This window comes from Poecilia reticulata, chromosome 16 (assembly GCF_904066995.2).
Source record: "Poecilia reticulata chromosome 16, P_reticulata-male-v2, whole genome shotgun sequence".
Taxonomy (NCBI): Eukaryota; Metazoa; Chordata; class Actinopteri; order Cyprinodontiformes; family Poeciliidae; genus Poecilia; species Poecilia reticulata.
This window is the reverse complement of record NC_088845.1, coordinates 32,923,400-32,947,763: the sequence shown is the minus strand read 5'-3', so window position 1 is coordinate 32,947,763 and position 24,364 is coordinate 32,923,400. Positions and strand designations below refer to the sequence as shown.

General features: G+C 41.3%; 1 protein-coding gene and 1 long non-coding RNA gene across 13 annotated transcripts in view; one reads left to right on the top strand and one right to left on the bottom strand.

The window, feature by feature from the left end:
- The window catches only part of cep162 (centrosomal protein 162), a 57,729-nt gene that overhangs the window by 19,998 nt on the left and 13,367 nt on the right, over nucleotides 1–24,364 (top strand). For 8 of the 12 annotated variants that reach the window (XM_081597535.1, XM_081597526.1, XM_081597527.1 and 5 more), the window contains 16 exons: nucleotides 7,068–7,313; nucleotides 13,164–13,341; nucleotides 13,660–13,721; nucleotides 13,793–13,863; nucleotides 15,183–15,213; nucleotides 16,449–16,649; nucleotides 17,378–17,453; nucleotides 18,536–18,737; nucleotides 18,829–19,012; nucleotides 19,097–19,257; nucleotides 19,448–19,573; nucleotides 19,985–20,113; nucleotides 22,705–22,817; nucleotides 22,921–23,020; nucleotides 23,107–23,233; nucleotides 23,373–23,539. In XM_081597535.1, coding sequence (XP_081453661.1) covers nucleotides 7,068–7,313; nucleotides 13,164–13,341; nucleotides 13,660–13,721; nucleotides 13,793–13,863; nucleotides 15,183–15,213; nucleotides 16,449–16,649; nucleotides 17,378–17,453; nucleotides 18,536–18,737; nucleotides 18,829–19,012; nucleotides 19,097–19,257; nucleotides 19,448–19,573; nucleotides 19,985–20,113; nucleotides 22,705–22,817; nucleotides 22,921–23,020; nucleotides 23,107–23,233; nucleotides 23,373–23,539 — 2,174 coding nt within the window. The remainder of the gene's footprint in view (nucleotides 1–7,067; nucleotides 7,314–13,163; nucleotides 13,342–13,659; nucleotides 13,722–13,792; nucleotides 13,864–15,182; nucleotides 15,214–16,448; nucleotides 16,650–17,377; nucleotides 17,454–18,535; nucleotides 18,738–18,828; nucleotides 19,013–19,096; nucleotides 19,258–19,447; nucleotides 19,574–19,984; nucleotides 20,114–22,704; nucleotides 22,818–22,920; nucleotides 23,021–23,106; nucleotides 23,234–23,372; nucleotides 23,540–24,364) is intronic. The other 4 variants (XM_081597528.1, XM_081597534.1, XM_081597533.1 and 1 more) reach the window with 4 other exon arrangements.
- On the bottom strand, nucleotides 2,318–2,566 carry LOC145547697 (uncharacterized). The gene is made up of 2 exons (XR_014084000.1): nucleotides 2,478–2,566; nucleotides 2,318–2,409 (listed from the first exon to the last, which is right to left on the bottom strand). It is a non-coding gene; the product is annotated as an uncharacterized LOC145547697 (long non-coding RNA).

Sequence of the window (24,364 nt, the reverse complement as noted above, 5' to 3'; positions counted from 1 at the left end):
CTCACTGAGGGACAAGGGTGTAAGAAAATGGATGGATGGATCAGTTATTTGCACTTCTGTTTAATCCAAATTAAGTCATCAGACCCCAAGGCCTAATGGAAATGCTGATATTTTAACACAGACCACCATTGTGGAAGTCAGCAGAAAAAGACAAAAAAGTAATTTGAGTCTTGTTTTATTCTCCATGTCTTCAAACAAAAACCAAAAATGGAATGTGTCATATTTAGTTCCAGTCTTTGAACCCACATGCAAGAGCACAATCAGGAGACCCGTATTTCAAAACAACAATATAGTTTATCGTAAAGGGGAAGAGGAAAGGGAGTGAAGACGCTTGGAGAACTTGTCGGATGTGCAACTTGTGTTCTCTCAGGGAGCTGGAATAAATCAGAATGTCATCCAAGTAGACAAAAACAAAATCATTTATGAAGTCTCTTAAAACATCGTTCACGAGGGCTTGAAAAAAGGCAGGAGCGTTCGAAAGACCAAAGGGCATGACTAAGTATTCAAAATGCCCCATAGGCGTCTTGAAGGCAGTTTTCCACTCATCTCCTTCTCGGATGCAAAGGAGATGATAAGCATTTCTAAGATCCAATTTGGTGAACACCGTTGCACCCTGAACCGGTTCGAAGGCTGATGAGAGGAGTGGAAGAGGATATTTATTCTTTATGGTGATTTGGTTTAAACCTCTGTAATCTATGCAAGGTCGTAATGAACCGTCTTTTTTCCCTACAAAGAAAAAACCTGCGCCAAGAGGTGAGGGGGATGAACGGATAATGCCTGCAGCTAATTAATCGTTAGTGTATCTTTCCATTGTTTGGCGTTCAGAACGTAAGATGTTATATAGACGGCTGTTTGGCAGAGGAGCGCCAGGCAGAAGATCAATGGCGCAATCATATGGGCGATGAGGTGGAAGTGACAAGGCCTTATCTTTACTGAATACAGAAGCTAGGTCATGATACTCAATGGGAACTGCGGAGAGATCAGGGGGTTCACTTTTGGAATTCTCAGGCCTGGAACTCGAGGGGACTGCGGAACAAAGACAGGTAGCATGACAGTTGGGGGACCAAGATTCAACATGTGCTTTAACCCAGTTTATGTGCGGGTTGTGGGCAATTAACCAGTTGTAGCCCAGAACAATGGGTGAATTGGTTGCACTAAAGACAAAGAATGAAATGTTCTCAGAGTGGTTACCGGAAATGATGAGACGGACAGGCTTGGTCTTGCGTGATTTGCGGTAGGGCCTCTCCATTGAGAGCGGCAACTCGAAGGGGAACCAGAAGAGGATCGATCTGGATGTCCATCTGTTTGACTAAGGAAGCATCGATTAGGTTTTGCTCACAACCGGAGTCAATTAGAGCTGACGGGAAGAGACAGGTGGTTATTTATCAAGGTAGCTGGAAGACCCCGGATAAACGGAAGAAAATGGATGGATGGAAGAAGAAGACAAGATTGAGTTGTGGATGTTGGTGTCCGGACTCACCACAGTAGAGACACAGGCGGGAGTTTAACCTTTTACGTCTCTCCTCCGGAGTCAGGTGAGTGTGTCCCAGCTGCATGGGTTCTGGTTCGGGGGCAGCTGCTGAAACTGGTTGTACAGATGAGACAGTTGGTGGACTCTGTAAGAGAAAACTGTGGCGAGTTTGTTCCTTGACCCGTGCTCTTATGCGGTTGTCTAATTTGATGGTTAAACTTATACTACTGTCTTTTACTGTCTTTTGTCCCTGCTTGAGATTCCACAAATCACGGGAAACGGAGGTTTTGTTGGTATCTCTACAAAATACCTGCTTGAAATCTTTAAAAAAATCAGAGAAAGTACACCCAAAGTTTATGGGAGAGGAAAATTTAGCTTCAGCCCAATCCAGGGCTCGTCCGGTTAGCAGGGACAGCATGTATGCTATCTTTGCATCGTCATGGCGAAAACTTTGAGGTGAGTGATTAAATATTATTCCACATTGTAAAATGAATCCTTTACATTTCTTCACCTCTCCGGAAAATTTATCCGGTGCTGGGGGGCATACCTCAGAAAATGTAGCAGCGGGGGATGCACTCTGAACCTCTGAGGATGGGGGCGGCATATTCGGATCCTGTTGAGCCGGACCTTGAAGAAAGTTAGACAATTCAGTTAAACAATGATTAGTTTTGGCTTGTCGGGATCCCAGCTCACGCAGAGCGGCATGATGTGATTGTATAAGTTCTTGTTGTTCGGACAAAGCTCTCCTAATGGCGTCTGCTGGGGTTAACTGTTGGCCTGAGTGTTCTGTCATGTTTAGTTCCAGTCTTTGAACCCACATGCAAGAACACAATCAGGAGACCCGTATTTCAAAACAACAATATAGTTTATTGTAAAGGGGAAGGGGAAAGGGAGTGAGCGTGGAGCAGGAATCAGGCTTGGAACCACCAGATCAGCCACTGTTGATGAGAGGTAGAGGTAAGGCGCTGATAAACAAGGAGTCACAGATTATGTGAGGGAGGCTTACTTTAGAGCAGAGTGAGTTACTTGTTGGAGCAGACAGTAATCCGGAGGTGACGAAGAGAACAAGGGGGCCGTGGGAGTACGGACAGGTAAGAGCTCCCTCCCTTGGTATTACCAAGGCACCGCTTGGTAATACCAAGGGCGTCGTGGAGAAGCAGACGGGGAGGCTCGCAGGAGTTAGCATAAACTTCGTTCCAGAGAACCGCTGGAAAACCTCAGGCATAACCTGACAAGGAGAACAAACACAGACAGAGTTACTTCAGGAGCTACTCAGAGAGCCTCTCACTGGAACGCTTGATTACCAGGTAAAACAAACACTGAGGCAACGACGTGTCAGCTTGCTGCTTCTTAAATATCCACAGTTTCAGTCCTCTTAATGCGCCACAGGTGTGTCTCCAGGTTCTCCCACTCGCTGCTCCAGGGGGTCTGCTCACAGGCGGCATCTGGTGGGGGAACGTGGAAGCAGCAGAAGCAGCAGGCTTCCCAAAACAAAGAAAAACAAACCAAAACAAAAACAAAACAGAATCCAACCTGACAGAATGTATAACAACCGTTGGTGTCTTCACACGTCATCTTCACCCCTTCACAATAAAAGCATACGTTCTGGTGTGAAATATATACATTGTAACCGCCACAACATTTATTTATTTAGATTATCAATGCTGCTAAATTTGATTTAATGGTTTCAACATACATAAATTTAAAGGTTTTAAATTGTCTAACATTTAGATGCAGTACTTAAAGTAGCTGGCAAGTTTACTTTGTAAAAGTTCAAAGAACAATATTCATAGATTGTTTTGTTACAATAGCTACCATCTGATTCTGTGAGTTTGAGCTCAAATACAAATTAAACTATTGCTTTTTAGGTTGGCCAGTTAAACTACTCCCCCTCTCCCACAGAAGCTGTTAGATGTGCTGATGTTTTTAGCACCAAGAGGGGCCCCTAAATCAAATTCTGCTCCAGGCCTCATTCAGCCTTTGACCAGCCAGGCATGATGCAGAGATGTGCACCTAATGTGGTTTAGTTGCTCTTCCATTTCGTGTCTGTTGAGTTTTTAATAAGAGTCACAGAAAATGTTTTGGTTGCTGGAGTTTATGGGACGAGATTTTCAGATCTCCGCGGTCTGGCTGACTAAGTGGACAAAGCATTTGATATGGTTTGATGTTTCGTGTAACCGGAAAAATAATGCTACTAATAATAATAAAATATTATAAAAGCAGTGTGATGTGAGGCGAGCACGAAACTCCTCATTGGGTTGAACCTGCATTAGCACTGGTTTGTTAACCACTAATGCACCGGCCAACTCGGATCACATACATAAACTTTACAGACAGACAAGAGCCACACACTGGGCAGAGTGTTGAGATGTAAATGCCACACATAATTGTTCGTTCACAAAGATAAATCATTCTCACTACTCCCTCAACGCGCATCTCTGAAAGTGCAACTACAAGTTATTCCTGCGGTTAACATTGAGCTGTACAACCAGAGCTAACGCCGTGGGTTTTAAACTCTTACTGTGATTTCTCCAAAGAAACATAATTCGTCAGAGGAAGTTGATGTAGATATCCATACAGGTCAGCCTGTGTCCAGTTTGAGTGAAATGAGGCATGTGCGGTCCACGCTGACGTAAAGCAGCGGAAGCACGTGAGGCAACACGCAGAGGCACCAGCTGTTATTGGTTGCGTGCTGCCGGCTTGAAATTCCTAAACAACAAACCTATCTATTATAAACCTATCCTTTAGGAACAGATCTACTCTGCTAGTGAAATGCTCAGAGCAACAGAGACGCTTGTAATCCGGCTTTAAAAAAAAAAGGAAAAAAATTAAGCTTTTAAAAAAAAATTTATTATACTCCTAAAGACATAAACAAGAAACGCCTAGCCTGGGGGGCTAGTAAAGTAGGCTTACAATACACTGGGGAAAACCCTGCTATGTTCAGCTCGCACTGGGACAGTGCCGAGCACTCACGGAAAAACGGTGAGTGACTACAAAGTCACTCATTGTTGGAGAGTCCCGTTCTGCTGCCTCAGGCACGCGTATGTTATCTCATAAATGCGTATGTTATCTCTTTCTGTAAGGCTCTCTAGGTTCATCAATTGATAGGTGAATCCTTAGGATATTCTTGAATGTTAATTTCTCCAAAGCCTCTTGCAACCAGTCTAGCTTTGGGTACCGTATTTTCCGCACTGTAAGGCGCTCCAGATTATAAGGTGCATAGAATTGAAGCTACAGTAGAGGCTGGAGTTACGTTATGCATCCACTAGATGGAGCTGCACTAAAGTGAATGTCAACAAAACAGTCCGACTCCGGTTGGCGAGAAGAGCCTTCCGCGACTGGGCCAAGGCGTGGCTGGACAATGGTCACCCTCCTCTGTTCGCGCACAGCATGTTCGTGGAGAACATGGTGCTAAATGACCTGAAGGCGACCTGATTCTAGACGGTCGGTACGTAGATAGGTCAGTCAAACTTTATTAATAGATTACAAACCAGCGTTCTGACGACTATCCCAGCATGCACCGCAAGCTTCTTCTTTTACGGGTGAAAATGAAGTCGGCGGCTGCTTACCGTAGTTGCTAGACCTGTTGTGGCTCTATATAGGTCCATATATAAGGCGTACCGGATTATAAGGCGCACTGTCGGCTTTTGAGGAAATTGAAAGTTCTTAGGTGCGCCTTATAGTGCGGAAAATGTGGTACTATGCCCGCTTGTGTTTTCTTGAGTGTGCACACCTACCTCGTTGATATGCATTTATGACCTTTTTTGTTCTTCTTCTCGTTCTTCCTCCTTTTCCAGTTGTCAAGTTCAGTTTGTTTAGCGTGTGAGAAAATATCCTCATTCACCACTAATATTTAATCTTTGGTGTCAGTGTTTGTCTTGACATTTTCAACCTCTTCAAAGTTGCTTACTTCTTCCATATAAAGTGACCCTGTGGATCCAGCAATTTCCTCTGGCTAAGTTGTACTCGTTTCTGTGTTTCCCTCTGGCCTTTCCTGCCTGGCTGGTTATTTTTATTATGCTGGTTACTGAGAACAGCAAGAGTAAGATCAACTTCACTAGACTGACATATTTCACAAAATGCAGAAATGTTAATAACATATGAATACTTTTGCAAGACCCTGTATTGGGGTACATTCAGCTTTACTGACCAATGACCAGAAAACAAAGCTCTGTGCTGCTTAAATTACACATTCAGACTGTTAGATATTTAGGCCTGTCACGATAACAAATTTTGCTGAGCGATTGTCTAAAAAATTATTGCGATAAACGATGATATTGTTTCAAGACCTTTTGACGCTGATTTAATGGAAATTACTAATAATGCATGCAATTTCCTGCCATAGATGGATGCACTTTATTTTCAAAAGAACACATAACACTGGAACTGATTAACTAAAACAAAACAACCAAAAACAAAAGTAAAATGGATTCTTAGTCTCCATTAACAAAAAACATACTTGAATAAAAACTAAACAACATAAAGTCAAAGTGGAAATAAATACTGCATTCAACCAAAAGAGTGCAGATTATGAAGTCTGTATACTATATTGCCCTTCAGTAACCACTATATTTAAATAGAGAAGATGGGCACATCCGACTACCTAATGCAATAGTTCACACTACACGATTTTTTGTCCCTATTTTCCCCTTAAGATAATCTTAGATTGATGGCCGATCTAAGATTGTCGCTGGTGATTTCGTAACCGATCATACTACAGTGTGGAGTGTGTTATGGTAGATCTTTGTGGCCGCTCCGATCTAAATCGTTTCCCCCGACTGGGAGCTTAACGCAACCTGTTGAATGTGACAGGTAGCCAATCAGAAGGCGCAGATTCTCCTCTGCGCTTTCTGAGGGGAAATTACGGAGGGGAATCCCAAACAGCTGACACGGCGCAACACTAAGTCCAGCGGACATTGGAGATGATATGTGGAATCAACATTAATGTTTATTCAACATTTCGTGCAAAGAATATAGAAATGACAAGGGGAGGAGTTGGAGCCAAATTGCTACCACAGTTAATAAACCCGTAAGTTTTCAGCTGTTCTTCGTTAACGTGACATAAGTAGGTTACAATGATTTTCATTCAGTCAGGACTTTACGTTGACTCTAGCCACATGCGTCACAGGTAGATTCTAGTAAAGTATTGATTAATGCCTGATTTTAAAATTAGTTAACTGGACTTGTAGCCATTATTTTGTGCCCATGTGGTTGGACGCCACACGGCACAATCGAACCCGATCGAACCGTTATACCTAGGATTTCTGTCGGCTAATGTGTGGTCTCAGGTTTTGGAAATGGGCCGACAGTCGGCCGACAACTAGTGTAGTGTGCGCTGGACATTACACTAAGGAAATTAGGAAGGGAGGGTCAATGGAGAGCACCGGAGCTGAACCTTTTTTTATTCAGTGTCATCAACAGAAAGAAAAAAGGCCAGAAGAGACGATAAAGGCGATAATTAAAATGAGGTCGATTTAATTTAATTTAATTTATCGTGCGATTAATTGATTTATCGTTTATCGCGACAGGACTATGCAGTACATTCAGGCAGCACAAACATTCTCTACCCTTTCTTTCTTCATGCTGTGCATTGCAGTCAGAAGTGATTCCCATCGTAAGCCTCCAAGCAAGGCTCTGGATTCACACAACAAATTTGACAAGATTCTCACAGCAAAGACTTTGGATGTTTCCCAAAGTCTGGAAAGAGACAGAGCTTCACCAGAAAGTCAAGTCAGTCCCACTCATGAAACCCACCAGAAGATTCCAGAGAGGTGTCCTGATGAAGCCAAAGGCATTCCAGCTGCCAACACTGATGGTGCACTCCTCCAGGGAAGCATTGACGGTAACCTCACTCCAAATTCTCAAACAACTGCACCGCAGTGAAGTTAGTTTCAAGTTGGATATTCGATATTCGAGCTCCGGGGAGTAATGGCGTTTAGCCAAAGATTGATCCGATTTATAAACGCTAATGTCGGCCGGCGGTTCTCCACCGCTCCCGGCCGCAGCGCCCAAAGGTTCACTTGGGACTGTCAACAAATTACCAAACCAAACCTTCCTGTCAAAGAAATGTTAATAAATGCCTTGAATTGTAACCAACTAACTAATTGTGAGTGCTATTTCATGCTTTTTCATGAGACTCAATATCATCTATTACATTTTAAAGTCATACAATATTTTCAATTATTTTAATATTAAATAATATGATGTTCTCTTCAATAGCTTCCAGGTCATGTGACCTATTGACTCAAAATCACTTTCAAATAATTATACTAGTCTCCATAGATGAGGCAACTTTTTTTTCCATTTTTAGTCATTTTTTAGGATTTTTCTGGTCAAAATTGAGGGTTTTTATTCAATAGCTTCCAGGTCATGTGACCTATTCATTCAAAATCTGCGTGAAATTGTTCTAGCAGTCCCTATAGATGAGGCACAAACTTTTGTTTTCCATTTTCAGCCATTTTCCATTTTTGAAGATTTTTTGTCAAAATTGAGGGTGTTTATTCAATAGCTATTAGGTCACATGACATTATTAGGTCATGTAACCTAATAATGCAAAATCTTTGAGAAATTGTTCTACCAGACTCTATAGATGAGGCACAAACTTTTGTTTTCCATTTTTTAGGATTTTTTTTGGTCAAAATTGAGGGCTTTTCTTCAATAGCTTCCAGGTCACGTGACCTGTTGACTAAACATCACTTTCAAATAATTATACTAGTCTCAATAGATGAGGCACAAACTTTTGTTTTCCATTTTCCATTTTTTAGGATTTTTTTTGTCAAAATTGAGGGTTTTTATTCAATAGCATCCGGGTCATGTGACCTAATAATGCAAAATCTATGAGAAATTGTTCTACCAGACTCTATAGATGAGGCACAAACTTTTGTTTTCCATTTTCAGCCATTTTCCATTTTTTAGGATTTTTTGGTCAAAATTGAGGGCTTTTCTTCAATAGCTTCCAGGTCATGTGACCTGTTGACTAAAAATCACTTTCAAATTGTACTAGTCTCTGTAGATGAGGCACAAACTTTTGTTTTCCATTTTTAGCCATTTTCCATCTTTTAGAAATTTTTTACATTACATTACATTAAGTCAAGAGCTATCATTAAATTCGTAATTGATTACGTTTCAAATGCACTCTGAACAGGTGGGTTTTTAGTTGAGGTTTATAGAATCTCAGTGTTTCCAGCTGTTTTACAATTTTCTGGAAGTTTGTTCCAAATTTGTGGCGCATGGAAACTGAATGCTGCTTCTCATTGTTTTGTTCTGGATGCAGAGCAGAACCAGAAGACTTGAGGGGTCTGGAAGGTTGATACAACAGCAGATCTTTAATGTATTGTGGTGCTAAACCGTTCAGTGATTTATAAACCAACAACAGTATTTTAAAGTCTATTGTCTGAGTTACAGGGAGCCAGTGTAGAGACTTTAAAACTGGTGTTATGTGCTCTATATTCCTGGTTTTAGTGAGAACGCGAGCAGGAGTTCTCGCCAAACTGTGACCCAATTACTTGAAATCAGTGTAAAATTGTTTAAGTAGACTGGAGAGATGAGGTGTTTTTAATTCATTTTGACCCATTTTATTATTTTTTAGGCAATTTTATATTTAAAAATATATTTCCTATTTTCTCTTTACCTCTCCATAGGATGCCACCTTATCATGATGAAAGGGTTTGAGTGTGGAAGTGACTCTAGGAGTTATGCTGCCAGGGGCTTCATACCCCTTGTAGGGTCACCCAATGCTAGAGGTCCTAGGTGATGAACCAGACAAAGAGCAGCCCAAAGACCCTTTATGAAGAGCACTTATGGATACAGTGTCCCCTCACCTGGATGCAGGTCACCAGGGCACCACCCTGGAGCCGGGCCTTGAGTAGGGACTCCGTGACAAGCACCTGGTGCTTGCCAAAACACATGGAGTCTGGCCAGGCTCAGCCCAAAGGGGGTTCACCTTCCCATGGGCTCACCACCTGTGGGAGGCGCCAGAAGGGCTGGGTGCAATGTGAGATGTTAAGAAGGCTGAGGGGTGGGACCTTGGCCATCTGATGGACGTTTTATCACAGGGCATTGAAAGTCACTTCTCTGGTGGGAGCCTGAGCTGGTGTGTGAGGTTGAGAGGTTCTAACTAGAAATAGTCTCATCTCATCACATGACTCGAGATGTGAGCCATGCGTTAATTAATGGAACATTAATTAACAATCTGATATGCAGTGAGAAAATGTAATGTTTCAGTTGTTGGCTGTTTCTATGACTTTTTATTTTTGTATTTTTATGGTGTAAAGCTCTTTGAAATGCCTTGTTGTGGAAAGATAAAATATAAATAAATTTTGATTAGATTTTTTGATTGGGAGTTTTCTGTCCGAGGCCACATGCTGCACAACCAGGATTTTAAAGGGATCTATTTTGGCGGCCTTGGGATCACGCCTCTGCTTTTGGCAGATGATGTGGCCCTACTGGCTTCATCAGGTCGTGATCTACAGCTTTACTGGAGCAGTAGGCAGCCGAGTGTGAAGCGGCCAGGAGGAGGATCAGTACCTCCAGATCCAAGTCCATGGTCTTGAGCTCGAAAAGGGTAGAGTACCTTATTTGGGTCACGGAAGATTGTCCTGAACCAAGTGGAGGAGTTTAAGCATCTTAGCATCTTGTTCATTGTGGAGTTCATTCATTTCTGTCTCTGTTCACCACCCATGTTCGTTAACCAGTTTCAGGACCCGACCAGAACCACTCATTGTAAATGACCTTGAGAAATAATGAGATTTGGTTACATACAAGCTTTAATGCCAAAAGATTATCAAATTTCACAATCCATACATATCATCCAAATGGAACATCATGCTTCATCATGCAAAAAGCAAAGGTCTCTATTTGCCAGTCAATCTACGTCCCTGCCTTCATCTATGGCATAGGTTTAAGGGTCTTGACTGAAAGACCAAAATCACAAACACAAGCGGAAAAAATTTGTTTTTTCCAAAAGGTGTCTGGGCTCTCCCTTAGTGATAGGATGAGAAGCTCAGTCATCCAGGAGGGACTCAGAGTAGAGCCGCTGATTTTTCACTTTGAGAGGAGCCAGCTGAGGTGGGTCAGGCATCAGATTAGAATATCTCTTTGGCGCCTCTCTAGTGAGGTATTTTGGGCACATCCTACCAGGGGGAGGGCCACAGGAAGACCCAGGACACGCTGGAGGGACTATGTCTCTCGGCTGGCCTAGGAACGCCTTGGGGTTCCCCCGGAGGAGCTGGAAGAAGTTCCTGGGGAGAGGGAAGTCTGGGCCTCTATTGACCCCGCAACCCGACTGCGGACAAAGGGAAGATGATTGATTGAATTTTCTTAATAACTTATGGGTCATGTGACCAATTAACTCAAAATAAATGTCAAATTATTCTACTAGACTAGGTGGTGCACACCCCTATATTCCATTTAACCCTTTTAATTCCTTATCAGTGGGTCACATGAAATTTAAGCTATTAAACACCAAGCATATTTTTTAATTTTAAATTATGAAAAAAACGAAAAAATATCTAAATTGGGGAAATAATGAGGGTGCCTCATCTGTAATGATTTGTAATGCAATTTCATAGTGGTTTTGAATCAATATGTCTTGGAAGCTATGCAAAAACATACTAAATTTTGACAAAGACAATTGCTAAAAAAATAAAGCATTAAAATGGAAAACAAATGACTGTGCCTCATATATTCAGACTGGTAGAACAATTTCACACAGATTTTGAATCAACAGGTCACATGACCTGGAAGCTATTGAATAAAAACACTAAATTTTGACCCAAAAAAATCCTAAAAAATGGAAAACAAAAGTTTGTGCCTCATAGACTAGTAGAGCAATTTCTAAGTGATTTTGAGTCAATAGGTCAGATGGCCTAGAAGCTATTGAAGAAAAACCCTCAATGTTGACCAAAAATAAACTTAAAAAATGAAAAATGGCTAAAAATGGAAAAAAAAAAGTTTGTTCCTCGTCTATAGAGACTAGTATAATTATTTGAAAGTGATTTTTAATCAACAGGTCACATGACCTGGAAGCTACTGAAGAAAAACCCTCAATTCTGACCAAAAAAATCTTAAAAAATAAAAAATGGAAAACAAATGTTTGTGCCTCATCTATTGAGACTAGTATAATTATTTGAAAGTGATTTTTAGTCAACAGGTCACATGACCTGGAAGCTATTGAAGAAAAACCCTCAATTTTGACCAAACAAAATTTTAAAAAATGGAAAATGGCTGAAAATGGAACACAAAAGTTTGTGCCTCATCTATAGAGACTGGTAGAACAATTTCACACAGATTTTGAATCAATAGGTCACATGACCTGGAAGCTATTGAATAAAAACACTAAATTTTGACCCAAAAAAATCCTAAAAAATGGAAAACAAAAGTTTGTGCCTCATAGACTAGTAGAGCAATTTCTAAGTGATTTTGAGTCAATAGGTCAGATGGCCTAGAAGCTATTGAAGAAAAACCCTCAATGTTGACCAAAAATAAACTTAAAAAATGAAAAATGGCTAAAAATGGAAAAAAAAAAGTTTGTTCCTCGTCTATAGAGACTAGTATAATTATTTGAAAGTGATTTTTAATCAACAGGTCACATGACCTGGAAGCTACTGAAGAAAAACCCTCAATTCTGACCAAAAAAATCTTAAAAAATAAAAAATGGAAAACAAATGTTTGTGCCTCATCTATTGAGACTAGTATAATTATTTGAAAGTGATTTTTAGTCAACAGGTCACATGACCTGGAAGCTATTGAAGAAAAACCCTCAATTTTGACCAAACAAAATTTTAAAAAATGGAAAATGGCTGAAAATGGAACACAAAAGTTTGTGCCTCATCTATAGAGACTGGTAGAACAATTTCACACAGATTTTGAATCAATAGGTCACATGACCTGGAAGCTATTGAAGAAAACCCTAAATTTTGACAAAAAAATTCTAAAAAATGGAAAATGGCTGAAAATGGAAAACAAAAGTTTGTGCCTCATCTATCGAGACTTGTATAATTATTTGAAAGTTATTTTGAATAAATAGGTCACATGACCTGGAAGCTATTGAAAATATCGTATGACTTTAAAATTTAATAGATGATAATGAGTTTCATGTAAAAGCATGAAATAGCACTTACAATTAGTTAGTTGGTTTGGTTCGGTAATTTGTTGACAGTCCCTAAGTGAACCTTCGGGCGCTGCGGCCGGGCGTGGTGTAGAACCGCCGGCCTACATTAGCGCTCATAAATCGGATCAAGCTTTGGCTAAACGCCGCTACTCCCCGGAGCTCGAATATCAAATATTCAACTTGAAACTAACTTCACTGCGGTAACAACTGCCTTGTTTTCAGAAATAATCTATCTCTAAAGATAATCTTACCTTGTATCCTTTATCTTCTTTTTATTTTCACCTGTCTTTGGTTGATGTGTTCTATACCCATTTAACACTGAGCAGGTTATTGTGGCATTTTGCACAAATATGTAGTATTTTTCACTTTTGCTGTAGATTTATTCTTGAAAATCCGAGTAAATGTTTCCGTATCTAGGACATCACACTAGGTGTCGGTGTGTAAACAAGAACCTGCTAAATCAGAACCCTGAATTCAATCAGAGATGTATTGAATTATTTAATGTTGTTGGAGTTAGAAGAACATTGTTTATGAGACTAGAATGGCTCAGATTTCCTTCTGATGATTTTTGTTTTTGTACAGAATCATCAAAGACACTAGGTGGAAACATGAGCGCTATGGGCTTGGACACTCTAGAGGAAGAGGAGGAGAAAGCCAGGTTCTTTGCACAGATAGAGGCAGGAGCTTCATCAGCTATAGATTATTCTAAGCTGAACAGAGAGTTGGATTCAAGCCGTTCTACCTTTGCCACTGAGCTCAGGTATGGAAGCAGCTAAGGGCATTAATTAAACTTTGAAAAACTCTTGTAAACATTCTCCAGATAGAATGCATTGTAAATTTAAAAAGATTTCCCTGTGTGGATGGTATGTTCTGCTGTTCTGCTGTGCAGGGAACAGAGGGAACATACCTCCTGACAGGGGATTTGACAAAAATCAAATGACAGACCTGTCATTTGACTGTTCTAACAATACTTTTCAGCACCATTGAGCATGATGACACAGCCATCTGTGTAACAATGGTTCCTTGGTAAAGCTCTGGACTGTGAGTTGATGAAATCAATGAAATTGTTTCCTTGTAGGAAAGAGGATGGGCCATCAGTGGAGCCTTCTGCTACAGCAGAAGCTGTGAGAGAGTCTTCAGGTAGGAGGGCAGTTCTGAGGAACAACCCTGTTAGAGTCTCTCTGGGTTTCCTCATCTCTCTTTTTTCTCAGCCTACTCTGGCTCCCCACAAAACAGCGAAGAGTTTGAAGATGAGGATGGCATAAAAGAGTCGCAAACGAAGGTTTGAAAATTCACTGTCTACCTATTTTATCTTATATCTAGACCTTAACATTTATGTGTCTTCATCTAAGATGCATTATGCATGGCTGTAACTATAAATCCCCTTTTAGATTTTTTATTATGAAATGTTAATGAGATCACTTTTTCTACCCTACTTCCCTACTAGATCAAAATGATCCGCACATGTAAAATAGAATAGCAGCTAAGCTAAAGCATACAACACACAGCTTTCATCATTGTTAGTGTATGATGATGTTGGATAATTTGGAACATGTCTATATGTTCTAGGGATGGTCTTATCTGGGTGCTTTCTTTCCAATGATCTAGCAGCCATTTTTTGATACACAGGTACAGTCCAATACTTAAAGGTCGGTAGCACTGGAGTACGTGCTTCAGAGTCCAAGATTTGATCACCACTACACTTTCTGACGCACCAGTTTGACTGTGACATTTGTCTTGTCTCAACTAGTTGGACATCTCAAACAAACTGTCCTTACATCGAAAATCTGGGGGGGGAAAAGGGATTTGATGTAAAATGTTGAAAATTTGGCTCGGTAGTTGTTTTAGTTTGGTTCTGGTTAATCATGTGAGAGCAATATCCAAGAGTGTCCTCTTTTTCTTTGCTTTGATCATTGTAGTATTTTTGTACTAATATTTCAGATCAGTGGTGAAATATCACCTCAGCAGTGTGTCATTTCACAGGCACACTGCTTAGGTGTATCTGTCAAATGACAGACAGGGAGCTGCAGCAGCCAATACAGTGTTGCTTTTATCGTCATTGTGTATCTCGTGTATCATGCAAACATTTCAACAAATTAAAGTGTACTGTCTAAAATAGTTGTGCAAGTTATGCACGTGAATACATAAGCTGTAATAGAGCCAGGTGATAGAGACCAAAACATTTCAGGGTTTTTTTTCTCTTTTTCCACAATTATCCACTATAAGTTTCCATATTATCAAGTTGAGCTCAATAGTATCTGTATGAACAGAAACTGAAAGAAGAATAATTAGTTTCCACTACTTGTTGCAATCTCTTCTAATACTTGCCTAACATACTGCCTGGTATACTGTGTGTATCATCTGCCTTATTGAATAAAAAAAAGTCTACCTTGATCATTGCTATTTTTCTGTTTTTGCTAGGTTAGATATTGTCATTGTTTTATTGACCAGCAATTGGCTAGAATTGTTAAAATTCTGTCATGAAAATGCATCTGCAAGACTTGCTGGAATAATCATAGTACACTAATAAGTCCTTGGTTTAGTACTTCTGCATTTCTTTTCATTTGTTTGGGTTAATCATCATTTCTTTCTCTTTCACAGAACTCTAAATTGTCCACAGCTCTTGCGAGAGGTAGGGGAATGAATATTTCACTGCTTAGGTGTGACTAAATGTTCAACAGCTGGCCCATTTCCAGGATCTTTTTACCAGTTATATCTGACATGTATTCACATGTCAGATAATACTAGGGAAGAATGCTCCCAAGTATGGTCAATCTTTGGAGCCAGAGTATGTAGTTCAATGCAGGAAAACGTTGAGTTGAGTCAAACTGGTCCCATCCTGGTACTGAAGCTTTTCTGTGTTAAAAACCACCTAACACATAATGCAGCAAAACGTTGCATTACGTTGCAGAAATGTTGGTTATTTCACCAACATTTCTCTCAGTTTTTCTCTATAACTCTCTGGATTACTCTGGTAATCCAGAGTGGGAAGGATGCCACTGAGACAGTGTTGTCATAGAGGTAGTGTAACATAGGCATGTCATCTAAAAAAAAAAAGTTATTTTATTTAAGTATATTAATAATAGCAATGTAGAAATCTCTAAAACCTCTGAATATTGAGCCACACTCTGACTGACGAGAGAACTGGTGTCCAGCCCTGGTTTCCTCGCTTGACTGCAATGTTTTCTTCTAACTAGCAAACAGCTGACTGTAGCCACGCTCACTGTAGCCACAACCAGCAAGTCTGATGGGATGCTGAGGAGTCAGCATCCCATCAGACCAGAGCAGCTGAGTGAGTGCCTGACAGTCCTCAACTCAACTTAATTGTACACTTTCATAAACAGTTTTCTTAAAGGGGCAATATTATTTATTTTCCAGACATGTAGTACCATTTTGTAGCATAAACTGTTACCTTGAGTTGTTATGAAAATGCTGCATATATCAAACATGATTTAAATAAATTTGACGCCCTGAAATTGAGCATCTGTCTCTTTAAGAAGTCCCTGCTCATTCTGACACTCTGCTTTCAGCACATCATCACAGCAATGCATCTCATTACATCGTTAACAGCTGTTCCTATGGAGGAGTGCACTGAGAAGTAGTTCCAATGATTAACTACTCCATGAAGTCAACTCTTAAAATGGAGGAAATGCTTTTTCATATTTTCTTAGTTAAGAAAATTTCCTGTAACTATATTTTTGTGCTTTGTGCACAAAAATATAGTTATAGAGAATAGTAATATAGTATGGAGATAATGGGGGAAACATTCTAATTTCTTTCTGATTTGTTCTCAGACACTTTATGTTATGATTATGATTGGTATATCAGTAATGCTGTGTAGTCTATCTAAATGTGCTTTCTGTGCAGGTCAGTTATATGCACAGAGAGGAGGGTCAGAGGTGGAGGATCTTCAGGAAGCATACAGACAGATTCCCTCTGTGAAGGGCTGCGATGGTCACCGCTGTCTCCCTCTAGAGGATGAAGGGAGGACCGACAGGCCAGTCTCTCCACTGTCTCTTCCTCAGCATGCTCAGCAGTCTCTACAGCCTTTTTCTACCAACGACTCAGGTCAGACACCACTTCTCACATGAACTTTCAGCTGATTTTTTTCTTTTTTATCACAGTTTAAGCCAATATATTTCACATCTGTAGCTCAGGATGTGGGACTGTCATCTTTGTACCAAAAGGATTCTCCTTAGATCCCATGTTAAAGTATTCTAGTACTTTTTTGCCTCAGTCAGGGTTCTTAACAGATGTCCTCTTGACAATTATAATTAACTCATTGCACATTTACATTTTTTTGAATGTACATTTAGTTCTTGGTTAGATGTTTCCCATAATACACCATTATGCATGTGATTCTATAAGCTATTAAATGACCATTTTGGGTGCAAGGCTTTTTGAAGGACTGGAGGACATCTCCTGATGTCCTCCAGGAGGACATCTCCTGAATTGTGTGTCCTCCAGACATCACAAGATGTCTGGAGGACACACAATTTCCACTGGAGAACAGTGGAAATTGTCCTCCAGACATAATTGTTCCACATTCCCCCTAATAGTGTCTGAGTCGACTTTCTGGAATTTGTCCCACTTTGGAGTTGCAAGTTTACAATTAAAATTAAGCTGTCTAATCTGAAATTTTCGTCTCATACTTTCTGCAGTAAAATAAAAATGCACATGTTCTTATTTTTGATTAGCATTTTCCACAGCAGTCGTCAGAATTCTCTTGATTAAGGAGATAGTTAGAAATGGCCAGGCTGTGATGTCTCTGTGATGTATCTGTTTGGATTCTTCAGATTTGCCCACAGCAGAGGAGCTGATGAGGCCTATACGAGCAGAAGACCACACCAGAGGCTTTACTCTGCCTGTCAGGTTAGATCCATGGACTTCTGCATTCAAACATTAAACAGTTACCACACAATACGAACTACAGTCATGATGCATTATAAAGCATAATGTAGTCCCGTTATTATTGATGTCGACTAAGAAAGAAAGAAGAGTCAGCCTCACGAGCAATGCTGCTTGATTATTGAACTGCATAAACCATTTTAGGTGTAACTATGTAAATACACAAGTATTAAACAATCTTAAAGGAGTTTGTAATCTCCCTTTCAAACAATATAGGAGATTTAATACACATGCATCAGGTTATATGCTTTAATTTCATGAAACGATCAATTAATAGTTATAGAAGTGGCAGCAGGCTTCACAGTGGCGCAGTTGGTAGAGCTGTTGCCTTACAGTAAGAAAGTTCTGGGTTTGATTCCTGGCCTGGGGTCTTTCTGCATGGAGTTTGCATGTTCTCCCTGTGCATGGTGGATACTCTCTGGGTACTCCGGTTTCCTCTCACTGTCCAAAAACATGACTGTCAGGCAGTGGCGCAACTACACATTATTCAGGTGGATGCGAAAACAGAGATCGGCGCCCCTCCACCCCAAACTCAAACTCGCTACATTTACGTCGTGACGTGCGCGAGGTGAAGGAGCGTAAGGCGCGCTGAAGTGTATGGGAAAACATCATCGGCACGCCGCCCCCCTCCAGACGGGGTTTTGGCGCCCCCTCTGGTGCTGTGCCCCTATGCGTTGCATACCCTGCATACCCGCGTTTTGCGCCACTGCTGTCAGGTTAATTGGTCTCTCTAAATTCTCCCTAGGTGTGAGAGTGCATGGTTGGTTGTCCTGTCTGTCTCTGTGTTGCCCTGCGACAGACTGGCGACATGTCTAGGGTGTACCCCGCCTCTCGCCTGGAACATTAGCTGGAGATAGGCACCAGCACCTCCCAACCCCACTAAGGGACAAGGGTGTATAGAAAATGGATGGATGGATGGAAGTGGCAGTATATAAACACACTAATTACCAACTGAAAAATATGAAGCAGCTGTCTAGGAACTGTATTTACTGTACTTTTATCTAATCAGCGATGATGGCCATTTCTATCTGATGAACTGATTACAGTCAGGAACTGAGGATGTTCCCACGTGTGACTCCGTCAGAGCTGGACCTGGAGCAGCCTGGACAGAGCTACTCTAGAACCACAGAACCACCCAACCTTGACCTGACCTCCAGTATCAAGAAGGAAGTGGAAGGACTGATGCAGGAACAGAATAAACATTTTCCCCAAACTCTGTCACTGGTTGGCAACACAAAAAAAAAAACTGTGAGAAAGGCTAAACTCTGAAAAGCAGACACACATACACAAACGCTTGCACGTATTGAAATTCAGTTTGCTTATACACCCCTCTTCACAGACATCCAAGGGCTCCTCTGTGTTCCTTTCCTGCATGCTGTCTGAAAGGAAGCTTCCTCTCACTCCGTCCAGAGGCAGGTTCGGGGACAGCAAGGCAGCTGGGAAGATGAGCAAAGCTGCTCCCACACCCAAAACCCCCCTCTCAACAAACAAATCCACAAAAAAACAAGAACAAGATAGCGGAGGTGCTGCAGGTCACTGTTGTCCCTGAACATCTCAACGATATGTTTGTTTTTTAATGAAACTGTTGGCTGTATTTGTGGACACAGGGTGTGTATGGCCAGCAGAGACAGGTGTGAGGGTGAGCAGTGAGCTGGTGGCGTCCGTTCAGTCCCTGGTGGCTGTTCTCGAGCAGCAGATACACACCAGCAGTCTCCGTCATGCTGTGCCTCAGGACTGTAGCTGTACACAAGCCCATCCTCAGTTCGCAGTAAGACAACAATTCACCACAGTGAATATCATGTATTCTATGTATTCACCTGAACTCATCAGTACAGTTAGGCCATGGTGTGTACATGACACAAAATCAGTCAGTCTGGGCTGGATCTGCTGCTTACCTCAGGTTTATGCTGCCTGTGTTGAGTTTGTTCAGTTAGTGTTCTGACTTCCAAACGATCCAGGACAGTTCTGCGATTGAGGCATTAAGAGCACAGCTGGCCCACAAGGAAAAGGAGCTGCAGATGATGAAGGATGATGCTGAGCACGTCAACTCACTGAGACAACAGAACTACCTGCTGCAGAGCAAGGTGCAAAACACACTTCGCATTAGAATACATAGTTTCTAACAGAAACATTCCTCTATGTATTCACCTGCACTCACCAGCTTACACATAAATACCAGTTTACATAATTCATAATGACATAATTGTTCATTCAATCAGAGTGGCCAACCAAAACACACACTCACACACGCACGCACGCACGCACACACACACACACACACACACACCCCACCCCACCCCCACACACACAGGATCTGGGTTATAATGACAGTGTTGGCAGACGCTTTGCAGTTAAAAGCATCCAGCTAGGTTTTTATTCATGGAAACCAGTTTCCAAACACACAGAGTGAGGAAATGAACATAGTCAGGACTGTTGTGATATTCAATGCCCATTTATTCCCATGCAATTGTGAATGTTTGCTTTGTTCCACTCAGCTGCGCAGTGCAGAGGAAGCCAATCAGAGGAGATGGCTGGAGACTGCAGATCCTGCCACTGAGGACAAAATCCAGCTAATAGAGAAAGAAATGAAAGAGCAGGAGATGCTCATCAAAGGTTACCAGCAGGTCTGTTCCTAACCATTCCTCCTGAACATGTCCTAATGTCTGTTCTTAACCTGGGCTTGATTCTCATTTAGTTTTTAATTCCCTTTCCTCATACACGGGTTTAGTCAACCACTTCTCTATCTCTGTGTCATGTAGACCAAAAAGGGAATAAAAAACACATTTAGTCTGCAGTCTGAACACAGGTCACATTTCATCTACTTTTTATTGACATGAGACATGCATTATAATTCTGCACCAGAAGGAGGCAGACATAATAAATCCAGGCATATACAATTCAAATTATGAAATGATGAAAGAAGTCTGTCACTGAAGCACATCACATTCCCACCACTCATGGTCCTAGTCCAAGCAGACCTCTCTACAGGCGCTGCAGTCAATACTCAGAGGTTTTTGCTGTTACAGTGAGAAAAATAAGTATTTGAACACCCTTCGACTTTGCAAATTCTTCCACTTAGAAATCATGGAGGGGTCTGACATTTTCATCTTAAGTCCACTGTGAGAGACGTAATCTAAAAAAAAAAAAAAGAATTCGGAAATCACAATGTAAGATTCTTTTTTAAAGAATTTATTTATGTGTTGCTGCTGCAAATAAGTATTTGGACACTTGCCAATCAGCAAAAATTCTGGCCTTCAAAGACCTGTTAGTCTGCCTCTAAAAAGTCCACCTCCTCTTCACTTATTATTCTAAATTAGAAGCCCCTGTTTAGGTTGTTAGCTGCATAAAGACTCCTGTCCACTACATGCAATCAGTAAGACTCCAACTACTAACAAGGCTAAGACCAAAGAGCTGTCCAAAGACACAAGAGACTAAATTGAAGACCACCACAAGGCTAGAAAGGGCTACGGGGCAATTGACAAGCAGCTTGCTAAAAAAAGATCAACTGTTGGAGAAATTATTAGAAAATGGAAGAAGCTAAACATGATTGTCAATCTCCCTTGGATTGGGGTTCCATGCAAGATGTCACCTCGTGGTGTATCACCTAAGGAAGGTGAGGAATCAGCCCAGGACTACATGGGAGGAGCTGGTCAATGACGTGAAAAGAGCTGGCACCACTGTTTCCAAAGTTACTGTGGGTAATACACCAAGAGCTCATGGTTTAAAATCATGCATGTCACGGAAGGTTCACCTGCTTAAATTAGCACACGTCTATGCCCGTCTTAAGTTTGTCCATGACAAGGCCTGTCACAATAATCAATAAATTAATCATACGATAAATTAAAACAAGCTCAATAATTTCCATTGGCATGATTTATTGCTTTCTCTTTTTCCCTCTTTCTACCAAAAACGGGATGATTTCATAATTTATTTTATTTGTTGTTTCTGTTGTTTTCTTGTGTTCTTGCATTCTTTTGTCATTACCATTAGTAGTTGAAAACGGTCTCAAAACAACAATATTATCATTTATTGCAAAAACCTCTGGGACAATGCATCATCCAGGAAAATTTGTTATTGTGACAGACCTACCCATGACCATTTGGATGATCAAAAGGAGTCATGGAAGAAATTTTGGTCAGATGAGACCAAAATAGAACTTTTTGATCTTAAGGTGCATGCGCACCAAAAGTGTTTGGAGCGTCAGGCGCATCTGGTTTAAATTCAAAGTGTAAGTGGAGGTGCATTGAGGACCATTGTGGTGCGTTTCGAGCGTCTAGCAAGGCGAGATTTGAACAGTTTGGAGCATTTTGAGTGTTTGAAGCATCAAGAGCGTTCAACAGAAAACAATGACTAGAGCTGACGTGTCTGACATGCCCTCGACATGCCTCCACATAGACTTTGAACTTACGTTCAGTAGACTCCACATAGACTCCACATAGACTTTGAACTTACATTCAAATAAATCAATAAATCTACTCCACATAGACTCGAGGCATGTCGAGGGCGCGCAAAATGCTTGGTGTAGAACAAAATTTCAAGCGTCTGCATTCAAAGTGCACATGCGTCGAACTTGAAGTGTCAGACTCATTTTTGATGCACGTAACACTTTTGATATGAATGCACCATTAATTCCACTCTGTGTTTAGAGCACATGTGTCAAACTCCAGTCCTGGAGGGCCGCTACCCTGCAACTTTCAGATCTGCCTCTGCTGCACCACACCTGAATAGAATAATTAGGTCATTAGCAAGGCTCTGGAAAACGTACCTACACAAGAAGGAGGTAATTAAGCCATTTCATTCCAGTGTTTTGTATCTGTGGCACATATAAAAACTGCAGGACAGCGGCCCTTGAGGACTGGAGTTTGACACCCCTGGTTTAGAGGATGAAGAGGGGTCTGAAATTTTCACTGTGAAGCTTCGGGGTGGAAGCATCATGCTTTGGGGAAGTTTGGGGGTGTTTTTCTGCACATGTGACAGGACGACTGCACTGTATTAAGGAGGGGATGACCGGTGCCATGTATTGCGAGAATTTGGGGAACAACCTCCTTCCCACAGTTAGAGCATTGAGGGTGGGTCGTGGCTGGATCTTCCAACATGACAATGACCTGAACAACACAGCCAGGATATGATGTCCTTCGGAGTGGCTCCATAAGAACCATATTAAGGTTCTGGAGTGGCCTATCCAGTGTGCAGTAAAACTAAATGTGTCTTACAGGAGAATGAGAAGCTGTATGTAGAGATGAAGGCTGAGCAGAGCAGGAGTAAAGCCAATCAGGAGGCCATGTTTAACGAGAACCAGGGGCTGCTCAGCCAGCTGGCTGTCACAAGGTAACTTTGCTCAGCAGAGCAGTGAGCTGTGAGGGCTTTATCTCTTTTATTTCTGTCAAATGTTTTTTCTCACAAAAATGTTTGTGATTTCCATCTTCATCAGGGAGCAGCTGAGAAGAAGCTCCAGGCCTGTGAGCAACGTGTGCGCCATGGATCACACTAAACGCATCTCTGACTTGTTGGCTCAAATCAACACCTGCCAGGTTTCTAACGTTGTGGATAAAGTGTTTCTATGGTGCTGGTCCCAGTCATCTTCCATATTATAATGTGTGCGTGCGTGTGTGTGCAGCAGAACGAGGCCAGGCTGTGTGAGGAGAACAGCAGGCTGGAGCAGGAGAATCAGTCCCTGCAGGTGGAGCTGCAGCTGATGAAACAAGAGCAGCAGCTGGCCAAAGCGCAGACCTTCTCTACCTCAGGTCACAGCAGCTCATGGCTGGACTTTGTATTAGTCCTAAACTTGTTTACATGATGAACGTCTACATCACCTGACTCACACCCTGGGTCTCCTGGAGCTGAGAGTCCTTCCAGACAGACTGCTGGTTTGATGTGTTTCAGGGGGAGATGAGATATCTGAGCTGCAGGACCTGCAGCAGCAGCACAGGGAGGAGGTGGCCGCTCTCAAGAACAAGCTACAGTGGTTTGCAGAGAACCAGGAGCTGCTGGACAGAGATGCTGGCCGGTTAAAAGCAGCAACAGCTGAGATACTCCAACTCAAAGAACAGGTGGGGATTCTCCCTGATGCTGCATGTTTATGGAATGAAGAACAAACTGAAGATGGATTTTGTCTTTAGTTTGGCAGCAGCAAATATAAGGTTTCATGGAGATAAAAAGGTGTTTGTGTCTGAGCTGAGACTCGGATGGACTTCTTCCCTGCAGATGTGTCTCCTCATAAAGACTATGTTCAAACTGTCAGGATGTGTTTTCTTGTTTGGAGTTATAGTATCATCAGACATTCAGTTGAAATTGAATCCAAGTATGTATACACAAATAATACATATGACTGCATGCCGATTTCTTTTGGGAAATATGAGTCTCTCTTTGTCTTGGGTATAATAATTAGATGGCATTCGACCTAAAGTCATTTTAATTAACTTTTTACCTTTCTCTAGCATAGAAAGTACTCTTGAATCTTTGGTTCTGTTTCTTTTTGTTTCTCTCCTGGCCATGACCAGTGATCAGCCAGGTTCTGATTCTGCAGGAGGTTTCTTCATGCTAGACACGTTTTTTTTCTGTTGCTACATGATCGCTGAGTATGAGGAATTACTGTAAAGTCAATGAGACAACAGAAGGGATTGTACTGTTGCCATATGCTTCAGGACGGAATGCTCCTCATGAAGCATTCACTCAGTGACTCAGTTTTCTGCTGGGCTTCTTTAAACAGAAACTTTTATAAACTATGAATAATGAGCTGAACTTGATGTGTTATTTGACACATCAAGTTCATTTGGGATGTATGTGTGATTGGACTGAATGGCCTTTTTTATATAGTTCTTGGCACATGACTGTTGTGAATCAGTAAATAAACTGAATTGAAAATTGAATTGGAA